The sequence below is a fragment of the Oncorhynchus masou genome, chromosome 16 (assembly GCF_036934945.1).
Source record: "Oncorhynchus masou masou isolate Uvic2021 chromosome 16, UVic_Omas_1.1, whole genome shotgun sequence".
Taxonomy (NCBI): domain Eukaryota; kingdom Metazoa; phylum Chordata; class Actinopteri; order Salmoniformes; family Salmonidae; genus Oncorhynchus; species Oncorhynchus masou.
Window position 1 is genome coordinate 12,735,156 of NC_088227.1, and position 20,829 is coordinate 12,755,984.

The 20,829-nt window shown below is 42.1% G+C and overlaps 1 protein-coding gene across 13 annotated transcripts in view; it reads right to left on the reverse strand.

Annotated features, from left to right (window-relative positions):
- Positions 1 to 20,829, reverse strand: part of LOC135557484 (pumilio homolog 2-like) — a 55,556-nt gene that overhangs the window by 19,099 nt on the left and 15,628 nt on the right. For 2 of the 13 annotated variants that reach the window (XM_064990760.1, XM_064990761.1), the window contains exons 9-21: positions 20,629 to 20,736; positions 19,923 to 20,071; positions 19,636 to 19,753; positions 18,610 to 18,777; positions 18,012 to 18,293; positions 17,555 to 17,782; positions 16,515 to 16,782; positions 16,220 to 16,349; positions 13,863 to 13,997; positions 13,245 to 13,382; positions 12,596 to 12,721; positions 7,488 to 7,559; positions 1,040 to 1,161 (exon numbers count right to left, since the gene is read on the reverse strand). In XM_064990760.1, the coding sequence (XP_064846832.1) occupies positions 1,040 to 1,161; positions 7,488 to 7,559; positions 12,596 to 12,721; positions 13,245 to 13,382; positions 13,863 to 13,997; positions 16,220 to 16,349; positions 16,515 to 16,782; positions 17,555 to 17,782; positions 18,012 to 18,293; positions 18,610 to 18,777; positions 19,636 to 19,753; positions 19,923 to 20,071; positions 20,629 to 20,736 (2,044 nt within the window). The remainder of the gene's footprint in view (positions 1 to 1,039; positions 1,162 to 7,487; positions 7,560 to 12,595; positions 12,722 to 13,244; positions 13,383 to 13,862; positions 13,998 to 16,219; positions 16,350 to 16,514; positions 16,783 to 17,554; positions 17,783 to 18,011; positions 18,294 to 18,609; positions 18,778 to 19,635; positions 19,754 to 19,922; positions 20,072 to 20,628; positions 20,737 to 20,829) is intronic. The other 11 variants (XM_064990765.1, XM_064990767.1, XM_064990763.1 and 8 more) reach the window with 11 other exon arrangements.

Below are 20,829 nucleotides of genomic sequence, written 5' to 3' on the forward strand. Positions count from 1 at the left end.
TTTTATAAAGGTCGGCCTAATTTGGTGTTTGAGGATTTTAAAAATAGAATAATGTATTTGAGCCATGTGTAGGAATAGGCCGTTATTATATTTTGGTGATACATTGCAGGCAATGTATATTATAAAATTACATAGTTCAATATTTTACATTTTGGTAACAACTTTAATTGAAAAATGACAATACATTTGAAATAAAATGCAGTTCTGTCCTTAAAAATATAGCACTACATCACTGATTGTGTTGCTCAGAAAAAGCTAAATACAAAAGCAAGAAAGCCGCAAATTTGGGCACGTGACTGGTACTGGAAAAGAGGACAATATGGATTAACAATTTTGCAGAAAGAGTTTGAGGTAAGAACAGGTTTAAATGCGACTTGTAACCTTGCCCATCTTTTTTTTGTGAGTGAGAGATTAACTTGAGGTAGGATGAACTTCAATGTTCCATGGGAAAAATTGTCTTAGACACAGTACTGCTGTACACAAAAGACAATCAACATAACACATTGCACGTTACCCTTGTCATACAATTCTCATATAGCCACATACATAACACTTTGCATATTCCCTTATTCTGTCAGTGGCGTACGAACACGGCACAGCTTTACTTATTGCTGTTTAGGTTATATGTTGGACATGGGAAAAAATAAATGCTTATACCTAGTCGGCTAACATGTGGGGACCTTTTAGCGTCGGCCAGAATCTTTATATTAGTTCTGAGTAGCTGATTGGCTGACAGTGAGACATGCTCGCATCTGGTCTGAGCACTGATCGGAAGCCCGTAGATCGGGCAAAAAAACACTTGTAATGCCCGCCCGGCTTAACTCAATGGAGCATCTCTCATTGAAAGTCCGGGGGAAATCTTCATTGGAAACCCGCCCATGAACGTAATTCGTCTCACTCAGTGGAGGCTAGGGTCACTTTAAAATTGGAGGTGGGTCTCATTGGAATGGTATAACAGGAAAGCACATCTTCACATGTCTCTCTCTCACCAGCTATAAAAAAAAAGATTTAAAAAAAGGGGTGGTTTGTGTTGCCATACCTCGCAAATTTGTGCTGGCTCAGGAGGAGCACCTTCCCGCGGACCTCTGCCACAATCTTGCTCTTGTCTTCGGGTCTGCCGTGCTCCAGGACGTGCTGGATGACGTAGTTGCCGTACTGATCCTGCAGGGGGCGATGGAAGCAAAAGACAGTGTGGGATCACATTTCCCTTTCACACCAAAAGGAAAATAGTAAATTTCACCATCTTGTAATATCATTTAGATAACACGCACTACGGATTCAATAATGTTTAGATAGTCGAGAGATTTTCCTTTGACACAGACATCTATAAATGACACCCCATAGTAGCAATAGCCCTAATTATGTAGTGGCCAAGGAACCTTAGTAGCAACCTAAGCCGAGAGCTCCTGTAAATATGTTATACTTATCAAAATGCATGTGAACCCTCATGTGCCTTAATACAAACTTGTATTCCATCCATAAATACGAATATTTTCTTTAACTACAAGCCAAGTTGGTTTAGCCATGGAAAAATACAAAAACCTTCCCACTAGCTATGATTGGCTGAGATAATGGATGGGCTGGACATGACAGAAGATGAATTTGGATAGGACTGCCATATAGCATGCTTCTGTCTATAACGTGAGCTGCTCAGCATGTGTTGACAGTCCTTTCTATTGCAGGGTTTTTGAAAGATATAACGTTAGCCATCGAGAACAGCAAAAATGTTGCTACTTTTCTCAACATTGATGGCCTGAACTTAGCAGCTGCCATCAACAGATCAGTTGGAAGTTGTGATGGACTATTTATTGCACGCACGCACACACACACACACACACAGCAGTCGGTGTGAACCGGAGTGATTTGACAATGCTGGCCCTACAAGATGTAGCTACAACCGTCGACAATAAACGTGAATCCGACCATCACCCCTGGTGAGACAAAACAGCAACGCGCCAGTGAAGAGTACTTTTTGCCAGTCCCGTCTGGACCAGCGATGGTGGATTTGTGCCCATAGGCAACGCTGTTGCCGGTGACGTCTGGTGAGGACCTGCCTTACAACAGGCCTATAAGCCCTCAGTCCAGCCTCAGCCTATTGCGGACAGTCTGAGCACCGATGGAGGGATTGTGCGTTCCTGGTGTAACTCGGGCAGTTGTTGCCATCCCGTACCTGTCCCGCAGGTGTGACGTTCGGATTTACCGATCCTGTGCAGGTGTTACACGTGCTCTACCATTGCGAGGACGATCAGCTGTCCATCCCATCTCCCTGTTGCTCTGTCTTAGGTGTCTCACATTACGGATATTGCAATTTATTACCCTGGCCACATCTGCAGTCCTCATGCCTCCTTGCAGCATGCCTAAGGCACGTTCATGCAGATGAGCAGGGACCCTGGGCATCTTTCTTTGTGTTTTTCAGAGTCAGTAGAAATGCAAATTTAGGAGACTAAAGAGGCCTAACAGTCACCTTATAATTGCCTACATGCTGTAAGCTGTTAGTGTCTTAACTTCTTATGGCTGGGGGGCAGTATTGAGTAGCTTGGATGAAAAGAATGCCCAGAGTAAACTGTCTGCTACTCAGGCCCAGAAGCTAAGATATGCATATAATTAGTAGATTTGGTTAGAAAACACTGAAATTTCTACAACTGTTTCAATGATGTCTGTGAGTATAAGAGAACTCAAATGGCAGGCAAAAACCTGAGAAAAAAATCCAACCAGGAAGTGGGAAATCTAAAGTTTATAGGTTTTCAAGTATTTACCTATCCAATATACAGTGTCTATGGGGTCAAATTGCACTTCCACTAGATGTCAACAGTCTTTAGAGCTTTGTTTGAGGCTTCTACTGTGGAGGCGGGAATGAGAGCTGAGTCAGGGGTCTTGGCAGAGTGCCATGAGCTGATCACACACACGTGACCATTGCATTTCTACAGATAAGGGAATTCTCCGGTTGGAACATTATTGAAGATTTATGTAAAAAACATCCTAAAGATTGATTCTACACATCGTTTGACATGTTTCTACGAACTGTAATATGACATGTCTGAACTTTCGCCTGGACTTGCCCGCACCTCGTGAGTTAGGATTTTTTTTTTTTACCAAACACGCAAACAAAAAGGAGGTTTTTGGACAAATTATGGACTTTATCAAACAAAACACACATTTGTGGAACTGGGATTCCTGGGAGTGCATCCTGATGAAGATCATCAAAGGTAAGTGAATATTTATAATGCTATGTTGACTCCACAACATGGCGGGTATCTGTCTGGGTTGTTTTGTCTGAGCGCTGTACTCAGATTATTGCATGGTGTGCTTTTTCAGTAAAGTTTATTTAAAATCTGACACAGCGGTTGCATTAAGGAGAAGTGGATCTAAAATTCATAACAGTTGTATCTTCTATCAATGTTTATGAGTATTTCTGTAAATTGATGTGGCTCTCTGCAAAATCACTGGATGTTTTGGAACTACTGAACATAACGCGCCAATGTAAACAGATTTTTGTATATAAATATTAACTTTATTTAAACATACATGTATTGTGTAACATGAACATGAAGTCCTAGGAGTGTCATCTGATGAAGATCAAAAGGTTAGTGATGAATTTTTTCCATTTCTGCTTTTTGCGACTCCTCTCTTTGGCTGGAAAAATCGCTGTGTTTTTTGTGACTAGGCGGTTACCTTAACAATCGTTTGGTGTGCTTTCGCTGTAAAGCCTTTTTGAAATCAGACACTGGTGGGATTAACAACAAGTTGATCTTTAAAATGGTGTAAAATACTTGTTTGAGGAATTTTAATTATGAGATCTCTGTTTGAATTTGGCGCCCTGCACTTTCACTGGCTGTTGTCAAATCGATCCTGTTAACGACCGTTCCACAGGTGCATGTTCATTAATTGTTTATGGTTCATTGAACAAGCATGGGAAACAGTGTTTAAACCCTTTCAAAGATAATTTGTAAAGATAGGGTCCTGAAAAAGGGATTTTTTTTGCTGAGTTTAGTTGGCCTGCTTCAGCTACTTGCAGAGTCATACTACAGCTATGAAAATGTTTATTGGTAGGGAGTTGGGATTATGCCTGTTCATTGTAGCTAGCAAGATTCCAGATGACCCATCAAGTTAGACAGGTGTGTATGGCCATTATTTAATTAACATGTGTACAATTTACACGTGTGTAGGGTAAGCAACATCTAATAATTATAAAATATTTGCATCTGGACTCTGTTTTTTGATATTGCTACTATGCAAATAACCTTCTGTATCCAGTACATGTGACAAATAAACCTTGATATGGGGTGTGTTTCCCAGAGACTAATGAGGTAATGGGAAGAACATGACCTGCACCAAAGTCAGATTAGGATATAGGCCAAGATAAAAAATAAATTATCTGGAGTTTCCTTATTGTAGACTACTACTTTTAGTCTTGAAATCTTTGGGTTTTATTACACTACTCAACTCGGTTTGGCACATGGCCTCATGTGAATCCTTAAAGAGATGGGTGGGGCTAAAGCTTATGAGGGTGTGAAGGATGCTGAATGGGTGTAGACAAAGAGGTCTCCAGTAGATGTACCAAAACATTCAAGGGCCATTTTTCTTAACCTGTTGAAACTCTGGGGGCGCTATATAATTTTTGGATAAAAAGACGTGCCCGTTTTAAGCGCAATATTTTGTCACAAAAAGATGCTCGACTATGCATATAATTGGTAGCTTTGGAAAGAAAACACTCTGACGTGTCCAGAACTGCAAAGATTCTCTGTACGTGCCCTAGAACGTGAGCTACAGGGAAAACCAAGATGAGACGGCATCCAGGAAATGAGCAGGATTTTTGAGGCTCCGTTTTCCATTGTCTCCTTATATGGCTGTGAATGCGAGAGGAACGAGCCTGCCCTTTCTGTCGTTTCCCCAAGGTGTCTGCAGCATTGTGACGTATTTGTAGGCATATCATTGGAAGATTGACCATAAGAGACCACATTTACCAGGTGTCCGCCCGGTGTCCTGCGCCGAAATTGGTGCGCAAAACTCAGCTGCAAGTATTTTTCCATGGAATTTAGAGAAGAAAGCAGGCTTCCACGAACGATATATCAATGAAGAGATATGTGAAAAAACACCTTGAGGATTGATTCCAAACAACGTTTGCCATGTTTCGGTCGATATTATGGAGTTAATTCGGAAAAAGTTTGACGTTGTAGGTGACTGAATTTTCGGTTCGGTAGCCAAATGTGATGTACAAAACGGAGCGATTTCTCCTACACAAAGACGCTTTCAGGAAAAACTGCACATTTGCTATGTAACTGAGAGTCTCCTCATTGAAAACATCCGAAGCTCTTCAAAGGTAAATGATTTTATTTATTTGGTTTTTGTGAAAATGTTGCGTGCTAAATGCTACTCAAAATGCTAAGCTAGCTTAGCATACTCTTACACAAATTAGTGAATTGCTATGGTTCAAAAGCATATTTTGAAAATCTGAGATGACAGTGTTGTTAAGAAAAGGCTAAGCTTGAGAGTAGGCGCATTATTTTCATTTTATTTGCGATTTTCAGAAATCGTTAACGTTGCGTTATGCTAATGAGCCTGAGGCTTTAGTCACGATCCCGGATCCGGGATGGGGAGTTTCAAGAGGTTAAAAGTGGGGTCACAAATGTATCAAATTTCAAAGCAGAATTACTTCCCAATTTTTCCTCAACTGTAGTGTATGATACCATTTCTAGCACTAAGTCTACATATATATATATATATATATATTTATTTATTTAAAAGTACAATCAAATTTTGCTACATTGGACCGAATCCAGGTGATGGGTCACATACAGTGCATGCGGAAAGTATTCAGACCTTTTCCACATTGTTACATTAAAGCTTTATTCTAAAATGGATTAAATACAAAAAAAGGTACTCGATCTAAACACAATACCCCATAATGACAAAGCGAACACAGTTTTTAGAAATACTTGGACATTTATATGGTGCGGCAGGTAGCCTAGTGTTTAGAGTGTTGGACCAGTGACCGAAAGGTTGCTAGATCGAATACCAAGCTGACCAGGTAAAAATCTGTCATTCTGCCCCTGAACATGAGTTAACCCACTGTTCCTAGGCCGTCATTGTAAATAAGAATGTTCTTGACAGACTTGCCTGGTTAAATAGAAAGGTTAAATTAAACTAAACTTTTTTTTAAATCAATAAAAAAATAAATGTATTTACATAAGTGTTCAGACCCTTTTACTTCATACTAGCAGGTGTCCACATTTAATTACTGGTCATTGTTAAATTGTGTGTTTTTTATCAGCCATTTTATTTACTATAATATTTCTGCTTTTTGTTTACCAGAATGTGCAGATTGACTGGCAGGTCAACACTTTCTGGCTTGGCTAGCTAATTGTTTTTGTTTGAATGATGCATCTGGACACGGTACCAGCTTTGTTTCCTCTGCCTGCTAGTTCCTGACCTTTGAACAATTCAATTGAAGAGTCACCTGAAGCTTAAGAGGCATGGGAGATGCAGTAAAATGAATGCAGTATGGAGGCAGGGGGCTCATCGTGAGGATGAACTGTGTGTAGTGAGCTTCTGGGGCCCAGAGCTGCTGAGACGTCACCCAAGTGGGTTTTACACATTGTGAAGGAGGAGAAGTCCAGTAACGACACAACTCCAGGCTGGTTCCCCGAGTAGACCTCAACACAATCCTCACCAGACTCTTCATCCATCCTCTACCTGACCATCTTCCTCTGATCAAGACATGAACTGTCCCCCTCCATCTTTGGGAGGATGCACTCAGACTTGGCCTCTATTGGTTGACCCAACTACAGCTAGGCTACTCATGATGAATTGCTTTTCTGTTTTGAAAAGCTTTGAGAATCTTATGAAAAGCACCATTGAACTGTCATAAAACTATTAAATATCACTGCAGTCACCGCAGATTGCTGAAGGTTAAACGACAAGAAAGACACTTCTGATTTGCATTAGACACAGGCCTATTCAGGTCCATGTGGAACCAGCAGCATATTTGCCCCTTCAGGGATAGGTGATAAGACAGTTATGGGTGTGGTTTTAAGGGAAAAAAATAACTTAATATACTTAAAGCTTTGCAGGAAAAACTTCTAACTCACCTGACCAGATATCAAAAGTGATTGATAAAGTATTGATAATTAAAATCAGAATAGGCAGGCAGGAGAGAGGTGGAGAAAAAAAATTAGAATCAGGTGGTGTCTGTGACCAGAGGGATTATCCAAACAGAGCGGAGAAGCGGGATGCTGCGAATCCTCTACGTGACAGGACAGAAATATTTATTCTAAACAAAGGAACAAGAAAAAGGAGGGAGGGAGGCAGCAGAAGGAAGAGGCGTGCTCTGAGTTTAGGAGGCGGTCTGAAAAGAGGGATAGAGAGTTTGAAGGTAAAAAGGCCTCTTCGGTGTTAAAGCAGACTGGTTATTGAGAAAGAGAAATATGGAGGAGGAGTGAGGGAGGCGAACACGAGGAGGACGTCCACGTGGGAGGCGAATTGCTGACCTTGAACAGTGCATCGCTGGACACTGTATAATATGTTTTGGGTGTCATCTCCAATGAAACGCCTTGATATTTCTAGATGGAATAAGTGGGGGGCGGGGGGTTAAATTAGCATCATAGGTGGAAGTCATTGACAGCATAAATACATGTATTACATTTACATTACATTTAAGTCATTTAGCAGACGCTCTTATCCAGAGCGACTTACAAATTGGTGAGTATTATTAACCGTAGGATAAAAAACGGACACTGCGCATGGTCATGTTCGTTAGGCACCATAGGGAAGAAAACGTACTGAAACAGGAAGGGGCTGTTCTGACTTGTTCAATGAGAATGGCCCATTTTTTTTCTTCCCTTTCGTGCCCTAATGAACACATGCTGCACAGCCACATTAACAAATGAAAACATCACAAGAACAAAACATGCTTACACACACATTCAGAAGTTTGGGGTCACTTAGAAATGTTTGTTTTTGACAGAAAAGCACATGTCAATTAAAATCAAATTGATCAGAAACACAGTGTAGACATTGTTAATGTTGTAAATGACTATTGTAGCTGGAAACGGTTATCAGCAACCATCACTCCTGTGTTCCAATGGCACGTTGTGTTAGCTAATCAAAGTTTCTCATTTTAAAGGCTAATTGATCATCAGAACCCTTTTGCAATTAGGTTAGCACAGCTGAAAACTGTTGTTCTAATTAAAGAAGCAATGAAACTGGCCGTCTTTAGACTCGTTGAGTATCTAGAGCGTCAGCATTTGTGGGTTTGATTACAGGCTCAAAATGGCCAGAAACAAAGAACTTTCTTCTGAAACTCGCCAATCTATTCTTGTTTCCATCTACAATAGTAATTTACAATATTAATGTCCACACTGATGTTATTTTGTGCTTTTCTTTATAAAACATGGATATTTCTAACATTCAAACGGTAGTGTACACACACACAACCATACCAGTCCTAAGTTTAGACACGCCTACACATTCAAGCTTTTATTTGAACTATTTTCCACCGTGTAGAATAGTGACGACATCAAAACTATGAAATAACACATATGGAATCATGTAGTAACCCAAAAAGTATTAAACATATCAAAATATATTTTAGATTCTTCAAAGTAGACACCCTTTGCCTTGACAGATTTGAACACTCATTGCACTCACAGTCTCAATCAGCTTCACCTGGAATGCATTTCCAATAGTCTTGAATGAGTTCCCACATATGCTTAGCACTTGCTGGCTGCTTTTCCTTCACTATTCAGCCAAACTCATCCAAAACCATCACAATTGGGTCGAGGCCAGGTCATCTGATGCAGCACTACATTACTCACCTTCTTGGTCAAATTGCCCTTAGACTGGAGGTGTGTTTGGTCATTGCGCAAACCAGATGGGATGGCGTATCGCTGCAGAATACAGTGGTAGCCATGCTGGTTAAGTGTGCCTTAATCTAAATAAATCACTGACGGTGTCACCAGCAAAGCACCCCCACACCTCCATGCCTCACGGTGGGAACCACACATGCTGAGATAATCCATTCACCTACTCTGCGTCTCACAAAGAAAACGGCAGTTGGCAACAAATCTCAAATTTGGACTTAGGTGGAAATCTGTCCTTTGGTCTATCTAATATCCATTGCTTGTATTTCTTGCCCCAAGCAAGTCTCTTCTTCTTGGTGTCCTTTAGTAGTGGTTTCTTTGCAGTAAATCGACCATGAAGGCCTGATTCACACCGTCTCATCTGAAATGTTGATGTTGAGATGTGTCCGTTACTCGAACTCTGAAGCATTTATTTCGGCTGCAATTTCTGAGGCTGGTACATCTAATGAACGTATCCTCTGCAGCAGGGATAACTTTGGGACTTCATTTCCTGTGGCGGCCCTCATGAGAGCCAGTTTCATCATAGCGGTGGTTTTTGCGACTGCACTTGAAGAAACTGTCAAAGTTCTTGACATTCTCCATATTGACTGACTGAATGTCTTAAAGTAATTATGGAATGTCCTTACTCTTTGCTTATTTGAGCTGCTCTTGCCATAATATGGACTTGGTCTTTTACCAAATAGGGCCATCTTTGTATACCCCCACTGTGTCACAACTAATTGGGACAAACATAATGAGGAAAGAAATTCCACAAACAAAGCACACGTGTTAACTTTTTATGGCTTTTTAATGGGGGGGTAGCTTGGTAGCTTATTGAGTAGCTTGGATGAATAAGGTGCCTAAAGTAAACAGCCTGCTCCCTCAGTCCCAGTTTCTAATCTATGCATTTTATTTTTAGATAGGAAACTCTAAAGTTTCTAAAACTGTTTGAATGATGTCTGAGTATAACAGAACTCATATGGCAGGCAAAATCCTGAGTTGAAATCAAAACAGGAAGTCAGAAATCTGAGCTTTGTATGTATTCACCAGAGTCCAATGAAATCCCCTTGAGATATGATGTTGCACTGCCTAGGGGTTCCACTAGATGTCAACCATCAATATAAATTATAATGAGACTTCTATGATGTTGTGGGAGTGAATGATAGCAGAATCATTCAGGTGTCTGGCAGTCAGCCATTTTCTGATCATTTTTATTCCTCGTGGTGGTCACTTGTGTTCCATTGCTCACGAAGACAAGGAGTACTCCGGTTGGAACTTTATTGAAGCTATATGTTAAACATCCCAATGATTGATACTGTACTTAGTTTGAAATGTTTCTTTGACCGGTAATATCACTTTCAAGTTTTTGTCCGATATAACGCTGACCAGAATGTGTTTGGATATGTATACCAAACGCACTAACAAAAGAAGGTATTTGGACATAAATGACATTTTCGAATAAAACAAACATTTATTGTAGACCTGGGATTCCTGGAGTGCTTTCTGATGTAGATCAAAGGTAAGGGAATATTAATCATGTAATTTCTTGTTAATGTTGACGCCATCTTTGCGGCTGTGGTGTTTTTACTTCTGAGCGCCGTCTCAGATTATTGCATGGGTTTCTTTTTCCGTAAAGTTTTCTAAATCTGACACAGCAGTTGCATTAAGGAGAGGTATATCTATAATTCCATGTGTATAACTTGTATTATCATCTACATTTATGATGAGTATTTCTGTTGAATGATGTGGCTATGCAAAATCACTGGATGTTTTTGGAACTAGTGAATCTAACGCGCCAATGTAAACTCAGATTTTCTGATATAAATATGAACTTTATCAAACAAAACATGCATGTATTGTGTAACATGAAGTCCTATGAGTGTCATCTGATGAAGATTATCAAAGGTTAGTGATTCATTTTATCTCTTTGTGCTTTTTCTCTCTCGTTGGCTGGTAAAATTGGCTGTGTATTTTAGTGAGTTGATTATGTTAGGTCACCAACGTTTGTGGTGCTTTTCCCGTAAATCCTATTTGAAATTGGACACTGGTGGGATTAACAACAAGACTACCTTGAAAACAATATAAAATACATGTATGTTTGAGGAATTTTAATTATGAGATTTCTGTTCTTTTGAATATGGCGCCCTGCACTTTCACTGGCTGTTATATCGCTCCCGGTAACGGGATCTCAACCATAAGAAGAAGTTAATTGAAATGCATTCCAGTTGACCACCTCATGAAGCTGGTTGAGAGAATGCCAAGAGTGTGCAAAGCTGTCATCAAGGCAAAGGTTGGCTACTTTGAAGAATCTCAAATACATTTTGAATTGTTTAACACATGATTCCATGTGTTATTTCATAGCTGATGTCTTCCATTTATCCTACAACGTAGAAAATACTCAAATTAAAGAAAAACCCTGGAATGAGTAAGTGCCCAAACTTGACTAGTACTGTAAATTATAATAACAATATTTGAGAACTAACAATGACCAAAGTAGAAACTAGACAGTGAGAATCTAAAATGTCATCAAGCCACCACTGATTGTTATATTTGAGTTACCCAGATAGCATAAGAACCCAGGAATAAGAACCCAGCATTAAGCAATCGCAAAACAAATTGAATTGTAGGAAATTTGCTTTAAAGCAGCATTCAGCAGTTGAAACAAAGAATTTTCCCACCCATTTTGGTAAAAAGCAGAGAGATGGGGTTGGAGAAATGTAACCTAAAATTCATAGACTGCATGATGGATGCAAGGACTGATCATCCAGGATATCACTATTATAGTTTTAACTATGTTTTGAGGCTATATAGCTGGGGTACTCAAGTATTATTTGTGAAAGTCCGTATAGATAATGTAATTTATCAGCATAGTAACAAACCCACACCTCACAACCCATGCAACACTAAACTGTTCACACCCCTCGTTGGCAGATAGAAAATATGTTGCCGTTTTAATTTCCTGCAATTCTATGTATTCTTCCATGTGTTGTGTGTTTATATGATACCAAGGGTCAAAGTCCGACCGAATAAAAAGTATATTTTACATTTTATTCCCTCCCCTCTGGACCTGCAGTCCGTATTGACCCTGTTCTGGGTCCGGTCAGTGTTCTGCCTGTTGAGTATGGGGTCTATATTGTGTATGTCAAGGAGGTTGGTGGCACCTTAATTTGGGAGGACGGGTTTGTGGTAATGGCTGAAGCGGAATGGTATCAAATACAAACATGGTTTCCATGTGTTTGATTCCATTCCATTCACTCTGTTCCAGCCATTACTATGAGCCGTCTTCCCCTCAGCAGCCTCCACTGGTGTACGTTTACAAACATTGGTGTAAAACAAGTTAATATTTTGGATTCTGATTGGGTATGACAGTTGAACTAAGTTTGAGGCATTTATAAGTTATATTCTTTAATAGTCAATGGGTACATATCATTAATTTATACGTCCAAAAGTGGACATCGCAACTGCTGATTTTTCTCTCACTCAGCCAGATGACGAAGTTTGTAGAATTTCAGGTAACTAGCTTAAAACTGAAACTCTCAGCTCCATGGAGAAATAGGTAGAATTGCAGGAAATTGGCTTAAATATGAAAACATTTACACGTCCAAGATGTGGGCCTCTAAAATACAGCCACGGCCCATGCTATACCCACCACCTAAGCCCCTTTTTGATCCAATAAAAACCGTGCAAAGCGTTGGCCATGTGTGAGCGACTGGGGTCTAGTTAAGAGTTGAGACTACGGCTCGCCTGGCTGCAGTTACCTGGCCAAGCTGCTCAGAGTGCTGGTGCAGCTCCTCCAGGATGGGCAGGGTCTGCTCCTGGGTGCAGTGCTCTAGGATCCTCTGGATCACCCTGCAGCCGTAAGGGTGGGTGGACAGCACAAACACCTGCAGGGGAGACGACACATCAACAAAATGTGTTACAGGCCCCATTGAGCCTAAATAAGTGGGACATAAAGTAAAGCATTTAGGAAGATGAAATAAATAATAGGAATATATGGATGTTAGGAAATGTTTGTACATTTTTTATTCATTTTTTAACACTTGAAACGGGTCCAAATCAGATGGTCCATACATTGAAAACTGTGGGGAAGCTGAATAATATGTGCGTGTCTGGGTCATTTTCAGTAGGTGAAAAGCCTTCAGAAAGGGGCAGGTACAGCTATTGGAACTAGTCCAATGAGAACATATATTATTGTTTCCCCATTGGATAATGTTTTGATGCAGTGTGCCCTGCTGAACACAATGTGACTGGAGGTTGGGTTGATGTTTTCTGGGTCGTGTACATTAAGTACTAAACATAGAAAAAAAACTACGTAACAGGAAGGGTCAACATGAAATTCTCCTAACACATTCTCCTTTACTGTTACAAACAGTTTTCCATTGCATGACCAAATGAATTGTCTCTCACCTGGCCCTGGAAGGCATCAATAATGAACTGCAGGGCCTGGGGCTGGACACACTCGATACACTTCTGCACCACATGGTTTCCGTTCTGATCCTTCACACACTTTAGCACGTGGCCGTCTAGCTCCCGCACTATGTCACTCTGAGGAAGGGGAAAGAGAGTGGAGTAATTCATCCAGCTCTCCCTCCATAGATCTTCTGAACATTTTCAACCCATCTATGTTAATCCCATGGAAATAGAATGACCAAGTCATTACACATCAATTTACCTTCTAATGGCTCATGGTAATAGATTGAGGACTTTGGGTGACAGACAATGTAAAGGGCAATTCAAAGAGGACGACAACAGGACCATACTACATAGGTATCCATCTCCCATGCTTACTGGAGAGTTCACCACACTCAGAAACACAGTTAACCACAACACCAGGGCAATGTCTCAAACGGCACCCTATTCCTATAGTGCACAACTTTTGACCAGGACCCATGGAGTTCTGGTCAAAAGTAGTGCATCGTATATAGGGAATAGGGTGTCATTTGGGACTCTTCCTAGAAGCACCCCCCCCCCACACAAAAAAAAAACCTCCATCTATAATCGGAAGAGAAGTGAAGAGCCACTTACAATTACCTGCTGGTCGGAGGATATGGACTCCAGGGCCTTCTGGATCACTCGGCAGCCGTACATCTGCAAGGCCAGGGGCAGCACGTGGCCGCGGATTCGGGTGGCAAGAGCCAGCTTCTGATCTGCACTGCCAAACTGCAGAGAACATTTCAATGATGATGCAAAAATATGACTACCTGTTCTCTCTGGCTCAGTTGGTAGAGCATGGTGTTTGCAGCGCCACAATGTGGGTTTGATTCACGTAAATGTATTAAAGCATGATTAAGTCACTTTGGATTTATAAAATCATGTTTAAGTCTGGTAAATGGCATTTATTATTGATAAGTGTTTGCTGAATATACAGTAGGTCAATTTGACACCTACTCATTCAAGGGGTTCTTTATTTTTACTATTTTCTACATTGTAGAATAGTGAAGACATCAAAACTACTAAATAACATATTAAATCATGAGGTAACCAAAAGTGTTATATCAAATACATTTTGATTTGTTTGAGATTCTTCAAAGTATCCACCCTTCGACTTGATGACAGCTTTGCACACTCTTGGTATTCTCTCAACCAGCTTCATGAGGTAGTCACCTAGAACGCATTTCAATTAACCGTAGTTAAGTTATTTTGTGGAATGTCTTTCCTTAATGCGTTTGAGCCAATCAGTTGTGTTGTGACAAGTTTAGGGTTGTATTCACCCAAAGGGTTGGACAGCTGAACAGACAAAGACTTGTTTCCACCAGCACAAGTATATATGATAGTGGGGCTATCATTTGTTTTTCAAAAGAACAATGACCCAAATTTGGGTGAAGTATCCTCCTTCCCTCTAAACATTACATCTTTATTGCTAAGCAGGACGTTAAGTGTTCCGGGCAATAAACTGTTCCTTCTCCCTTAGTGACCGGACCTAACCTCGGCCCCCATTCACCACCCTTATCAATGACTGCAACCATGTGATTGCCTTTACTCAGTGCATTGCAAGCTTAATTGTGTCCACCATATACATTCCTCCTACAGATAACCATTAACTTCTGGTGTAGAAACTAGACAATGGCACTCATTTCCATAGGAGACCTGATAATTAACAATATTTCAAGTTTAGGAGTCAGAACCCATTAGGGCTGTCTTCTGAATACCACCCTATTTGGTAAAAGACCAATTCCGTATTATGGCATGACCAGCTCAAATAAACAAAGAGAAACGACAGTCCATCATTACTTTCAGACATGAAGGTCAGTCGATACGGAAAATTAAGAACGTTTAAAGTTTCTTCAAGTGCAGTCACAAACCATCAAGCACTATGAAGAAGTTGGCTCTCATGAGAACCGCCACTGGAAAGGAAGACTCCGAGTTAGCTCTGCTTCAGAAGATAAGTTAATTCGGTACCAGCCTCAGAAATGAAACCACTATTAAAGAAACCACTACTAAAAGGACACCAATAAGAGACTTGCTTGAGCCAAGAAATCCGAGCAATGAACATCAGACCGGTTCCAACCGCCATGTCTTTGTGAGACGCGGAGTAGGTGAACGGATGATCTCAGCATGTGTGGTTCGGAGGAGGTGTGATGTGTGGGGGTGCTTTGCTGGTGACACTGTCAGTTATTTATTTATAATTTAAGACACCAGCATGACTACCACAGCATTCTGCAGCGATACACCATCCCACCTGTTTTACACTTGTGGGGCTATCATTTGTTTTTCAACAGAACAATGACCCAAAACACACCTCCAAGCTGTAAGAGCTATCTGACCAAGAAGGAGAGTGATGGAGTGTTGCATCAGATGACCTGGCCTCCACAATCACCCGCACATAACTCAGTTGAGATGGTTTGGGATGAGTTGAACAGCAGAGTGAAGGGAAAGCAGCGAACAAGAGCTAAACATGTGGGAACTCCTTCAAGACTGTTGGAAAAGCATTCCAGGTAAAGCTGGTTCAGAGAATGCCAAGAGTGTGCAAAGCTTTCATCATGGCAAAGGGTAGCTACTTTGAAGAATCTCAAATATATTTTGATTTGTTCAACACTTTTTGGTTATTACATGATTCCATGTGTTATTTAATAGTTGATGTGTGTACTATTATTCTACTGGTACTGCATACATTTTAAAGCAATGCTCTTACCCACATTAACTTACAATAGGTGCATCCCAAGTCATTCAGACAACCATGTCATGATTAACCTTCTTTGATATATATAAAAAAAATTAAAATATATATATATTTTTTAAATCAGCGTTAGTAAAAAGCTATAAAATCAGACACATACTGTATTGAAGGCACATTAAAAGTTGGTATGATTATGAATCAATGATGACACAAATATCCCAAGTACCATCAAATGTAACCCTACAACTGTGACAACGGTCCCCACCTCAAAGAACTTCTGGATGACATAGTTGCCAAACACGTCGGTCATCAGCTGATAGGCCGCCTGCAGGATCTCCCCAAACACCATCTGCCTCTCGGCGGGGGTGGCCCTCTCCAGCTTCTGCTGGATGAACCTGGAGACAGACGGGGAAGAGGAAGGAGGGACATGGGAAGGGAATTTTAGTGGCAACACAATAATCATATAGTGATAAGGAAGTGTCTCAAGAGCATGATTAGGAGGGTGTAATATGCAGCAACGGATGTGTTTGTATCCGTTGATCCGTATGTCTATCACCCACCTGGAGCCGTGCTGGTCCTGGGAGAACTCCACCATGTGGCCGGGCAAGTCACGCAGCTGCAGGTTGGGGAAGCGGTTGTTGCGGAAATCCTCCAGCAGGCGGCTTCGCCCACTGGGCATGACGTCCGAGCGGCTGTAGCGGGGCCGCGATGGCGGGAACAGCTGGCTGCTGGAGCTGAACAGGCTGGAGGTGGCTCCTGCGCTGCGATACTTTGCCTCCGCACCCGGCGCTGCCGAGATGTAGCGCCCACTGCCGTTCGTCAGGCCGCCTGGGGGTTGGGGATGCCAGGGCGGAGCAAAATGATGAATGGGTGTTGCCATAGAAATACAATTTTTCAACCCTCACTACGTTAACTTGAATTCCCACTCTAGTCCCATTTCTACAGATGTTGCATGGACAGCAGCACAGTTACGCAGAGTATTGGTTGAGTGAAGTTCATGTATAGTTTACAGCAAAATATATCGGTACCCTTGCACTTTTCTTAAATAATTCCATATTTCTCAAATAAGTTACCAAAGCAGTGGGTGTTCTTTACTTTGAATGCTTCATTTGGTAAACCCCACTGCTGAAGGAGACAAGAACTTCTCAAAAACCTACCTAAAGCTTAAATCCCGGGAAAATGTTCTGTGGACACCAAACACACATCAAAAAGCATCCAGGATTGGTTCAAGAAACAAATGGACTGTTCTGAAATGGCCAGCAAAGATCTGAAAACAGCAGTTGGTTGAGGGCACTGTTTACTGCTGTTGAAGAGTAGACCCAATTGCCAGTAGAAAGGTGTAGCTAGGTCATTGACAGCAACAAGTAGTGCTTGTTTGCAGTTATTTTGGCCCAAGGCTGTGCTCCCCTCTGGGGTGAACTAATTCCGGGGTGCCAATGGGAGAGGACAGGAAACCAAAAGTTTCTTCATATATTTCAACTTATTTGAGAAGACAGTGAATTATTTAAGGAAAGTGCAAGGGTGCCAATATATTTGGCCGCAACTGTATATGCTCAAATAAAAAATATATTGAAAAAAATAAAACTCCTTGCGGCCTTACCCAGGTGAAGGCTGGAGGACGATCCGTGAGAGGATGGCAGAGAGGGTGGGGGTGTGAGTGGGGAGTGGCCCGGAGTTAGGCCAATGGGACTGGGCGAGGAGGAATAGCCTAGGCTGTTGTAGAAGGGCTGGCCAATGGGGGTGAGGCTGCTGCCGCCACGCTTGTACAGGTCAGAGCTTGCCAGTAGGGAGTCCCGGCGAGAGACGCTGCTGCTGGTAGAGCTCGACACTACAGGAGGGAGAGAGAGAGAGACAGACTGAAATTAGGAGGGGGATTATTTTAATTATTTTAAGAGGGAGTAGAGAAAAAGAACAAAGTGGGGGTACAGATTGAAAAACTCAGTGAATTGCCAAGAGAAAAGTATACTTTTTTTGTGGTGCATGGAATTACATTTTATGCATGCTTTTTGCATATCTACAATGATTAACCTGAAGCTGCAAGTTCCTTCTCCACTTACCTGATGATCCGAAGCCGCCGAGCGCCGAGCCCAGGCCCACACCCAGGGAGCCGCCGGTACCACTAAAGCCCAGGGAGGAGGTGGGCGGCGGGGCCTGGGATGTGTGGGAAAACAGGGAGCTGCTCTGGGAGCTGGCCGGCACCGACGCAGTGCCATAGAAGGAGCTGGAGGGCAGGCCCTGGTTCTGGGGCGGGGGCTGCTGTTGCGGCATGGAGCGGTACAGGCCGTTGGGCTGAGGGCCCGACATGTTGTTGCCCGAGCCAGACGCTGACGCCGCAGCGGCTAAATAGAGGGAGAGAGGGATGAAAAGAGATCAAAACTCGGTCAACACGGCTCAGTGTGGTGCCCATTGGGGGAGGACAGGAGGTGGATTAGTGCCATAAAACTGTGGGACAGCGCCATCAGCATTAGCAATTATTTCACATCATTGCAAGTGTAAGTCTGGAGATGATAAAATCCTGACAAATTCACAAGCACAGTGTGTTCACACTAAATGTGGCACTCATTCCACTGGCTTCTAAGCCTCCTTTAAAAAAGACACCATTTCCAACACTGCAACATTATGAAAGCACAGGGCCAGACAACACTAGGTACTCACCAGCCTGCGCTGCGGCCTGTGGGTTGATGAGAAGCGGGGTTTGGACCAGGCGGACAGGCCCTCCCAGACCGCCACGGGCTCCGGAGGCCATCACCAGGGTTCCGTTCTGATCGTAGTAGGCGGCGGGGGCCAGCATCTGGTAACCTGGGTGGGCAGGAGACAGACACACTGAGGGGAAACGCACTTATGAAAACCAGCCAGGTGTGTGATCTACGAGAGGGAGCGTGAGGGCACTGAAGGGGAGCTATCTTATTGCACCATAATCATAAGCAAGAGAAAGGCAGGTTGAAGGAGTATGAATATTCTCCTTTTTGTGTGCATTCTCTAAATATTATCTAACTGGCTTGCATTTATGAGGCCAGCAAACACATTCCTCACATGCTAGGAACATGTTTCTTCCGTTATAATGAAAGGTGCCTCTCGGTCCCAAAACAGGTTTTCTGGAGACTTGTGGGATGAGTTCTGATGACGACGCCCACTGTATTCTCTTTCGGTAGCCTGTTTGCTTCCAGACTGAGAATATTCAGTAAGCATGTGAGGAATGTGTTTGCTGGCCTCAAATGCAAGCCAGTTAGATAATATTTAGAGAATAAAAACGTTTTGGGCTAGTTATTCTAACCTATTTGCAATCCCTTTATTGCTGCTTGCTAACTTGCTGGCTAGCTTTAGAGGTTAGCTGGCTAGTAAGCTAGAGTAGTTCGCTACTGCCATCAGTAGCTGTGTAATTATCATATTTAGCCTAGTCCACCTTTTGTAGAATGCATACTGGAATTTGAATACAGCGTGGGGAAAGGGAATCCGGACACATCGTAAACGCATTTAAAATGTAGGTGTAGGAGCATGACTCTTTGGGAATTCCGTGATCAGAACTCTATGATCAGAATAATAAAGCTGCCTGAACTGTCAAGTCTAGACACGGCCTAAGTAGATGCTTAACCAGGCCTGCTCAGTATAGCTTGGTTTGGCAGTGTTAAAAGCCCTTATGTCTGCTCCTAAACTAACGCTACTCTGTGAAGTGTCACCGACCTGGCATACCAGCATAAGCGAGGGCCGGGTTGGCGGCGGCTGCTGCCAGGGAGTCCTGCTGGCTTTGCTGGCCCTGACCAGGGGTGAGGGGGCGTTGGTTGTTCCCGGCACGCATCGCCTGGAAAGAAGAGCACCCCAACCTCGTTAAAAAAATGACTTCAATTACAAGATCAAATCAAACTATTTGTCACATGCACCAAATACAAGCATTATCCCTTTAAATTCTCCATCATAACTCTGATACTTAAATTCTCCAGTTACCTGCTGTTAATTGGTGAAATGCTTACCTGTTGCTGTCCCGGCCCTGGTCCCTGATTGGATGCCTGCTGGTTAGCGTTGTGACTGGCAGCCGCAGCCGCCGCCTGTTGCTGGAAGAGGTTGGCAGGGTACACGCCCCAAGGAACACCATAGTACTGGGGGGGAACCACTGTAGGCCCTAAGGGAAGGGAGTCCTCAGTTACTACTACCAAACCTGTGGCATGAACAGTTTGATAAAATTGTTGCATTCATTAAAGTAGAAGATTGTTACGTTAGTGTGGATCAAGAAGCTATTAACGGTACACAATGAGTGAATGTAAAATACTTAAGTACTTTCAAATATTTTTACTTAAGTATTTTTTTGGAGGGGAGGGGGAGTATTTATGTATGACAACTTTTACTTTACCACATTCCTAAACAATATTATGTACTTTTTGATCCATTTTCCCAGACACCCAAAAGTACATAACATTTTGAATGCTTAGCAGGACAGGAACATTATTGTAAATAAAATAGAACATGTGGCAGTCTGCTTTTCTTAATTTAAGTCATTTGAAATTATTTATACTTGTACTTTGATACTTAAGTATATTTAAAACCAAAACTTTACCCAAGTAAGATTTTACTGGGTGACTTTCACTGGAGTCATTTTGTATGAAGGTATCTTTACTTTTACACAAGTACCCAACAATTGGGTACTTTTCCCACCACTGTATGTGTGTGTGGATTGCTAACCGGCAAGTGTAGCTGCTGCGGCAAGTCCTGCAGCGGTGTAGGGGTCGGCTCCGGGGGGTCCAGCGTTGATGATGTATGGGTTAGGCACGAACGCGGGAGCAAGGCCGGCTGGAGAAAACAGTTAGCCATGCATGCATATTGAATAACACATCAAACAGCCGTCAAACTCAAACTAGTATGGGATTCTGTAAATGTTTCACT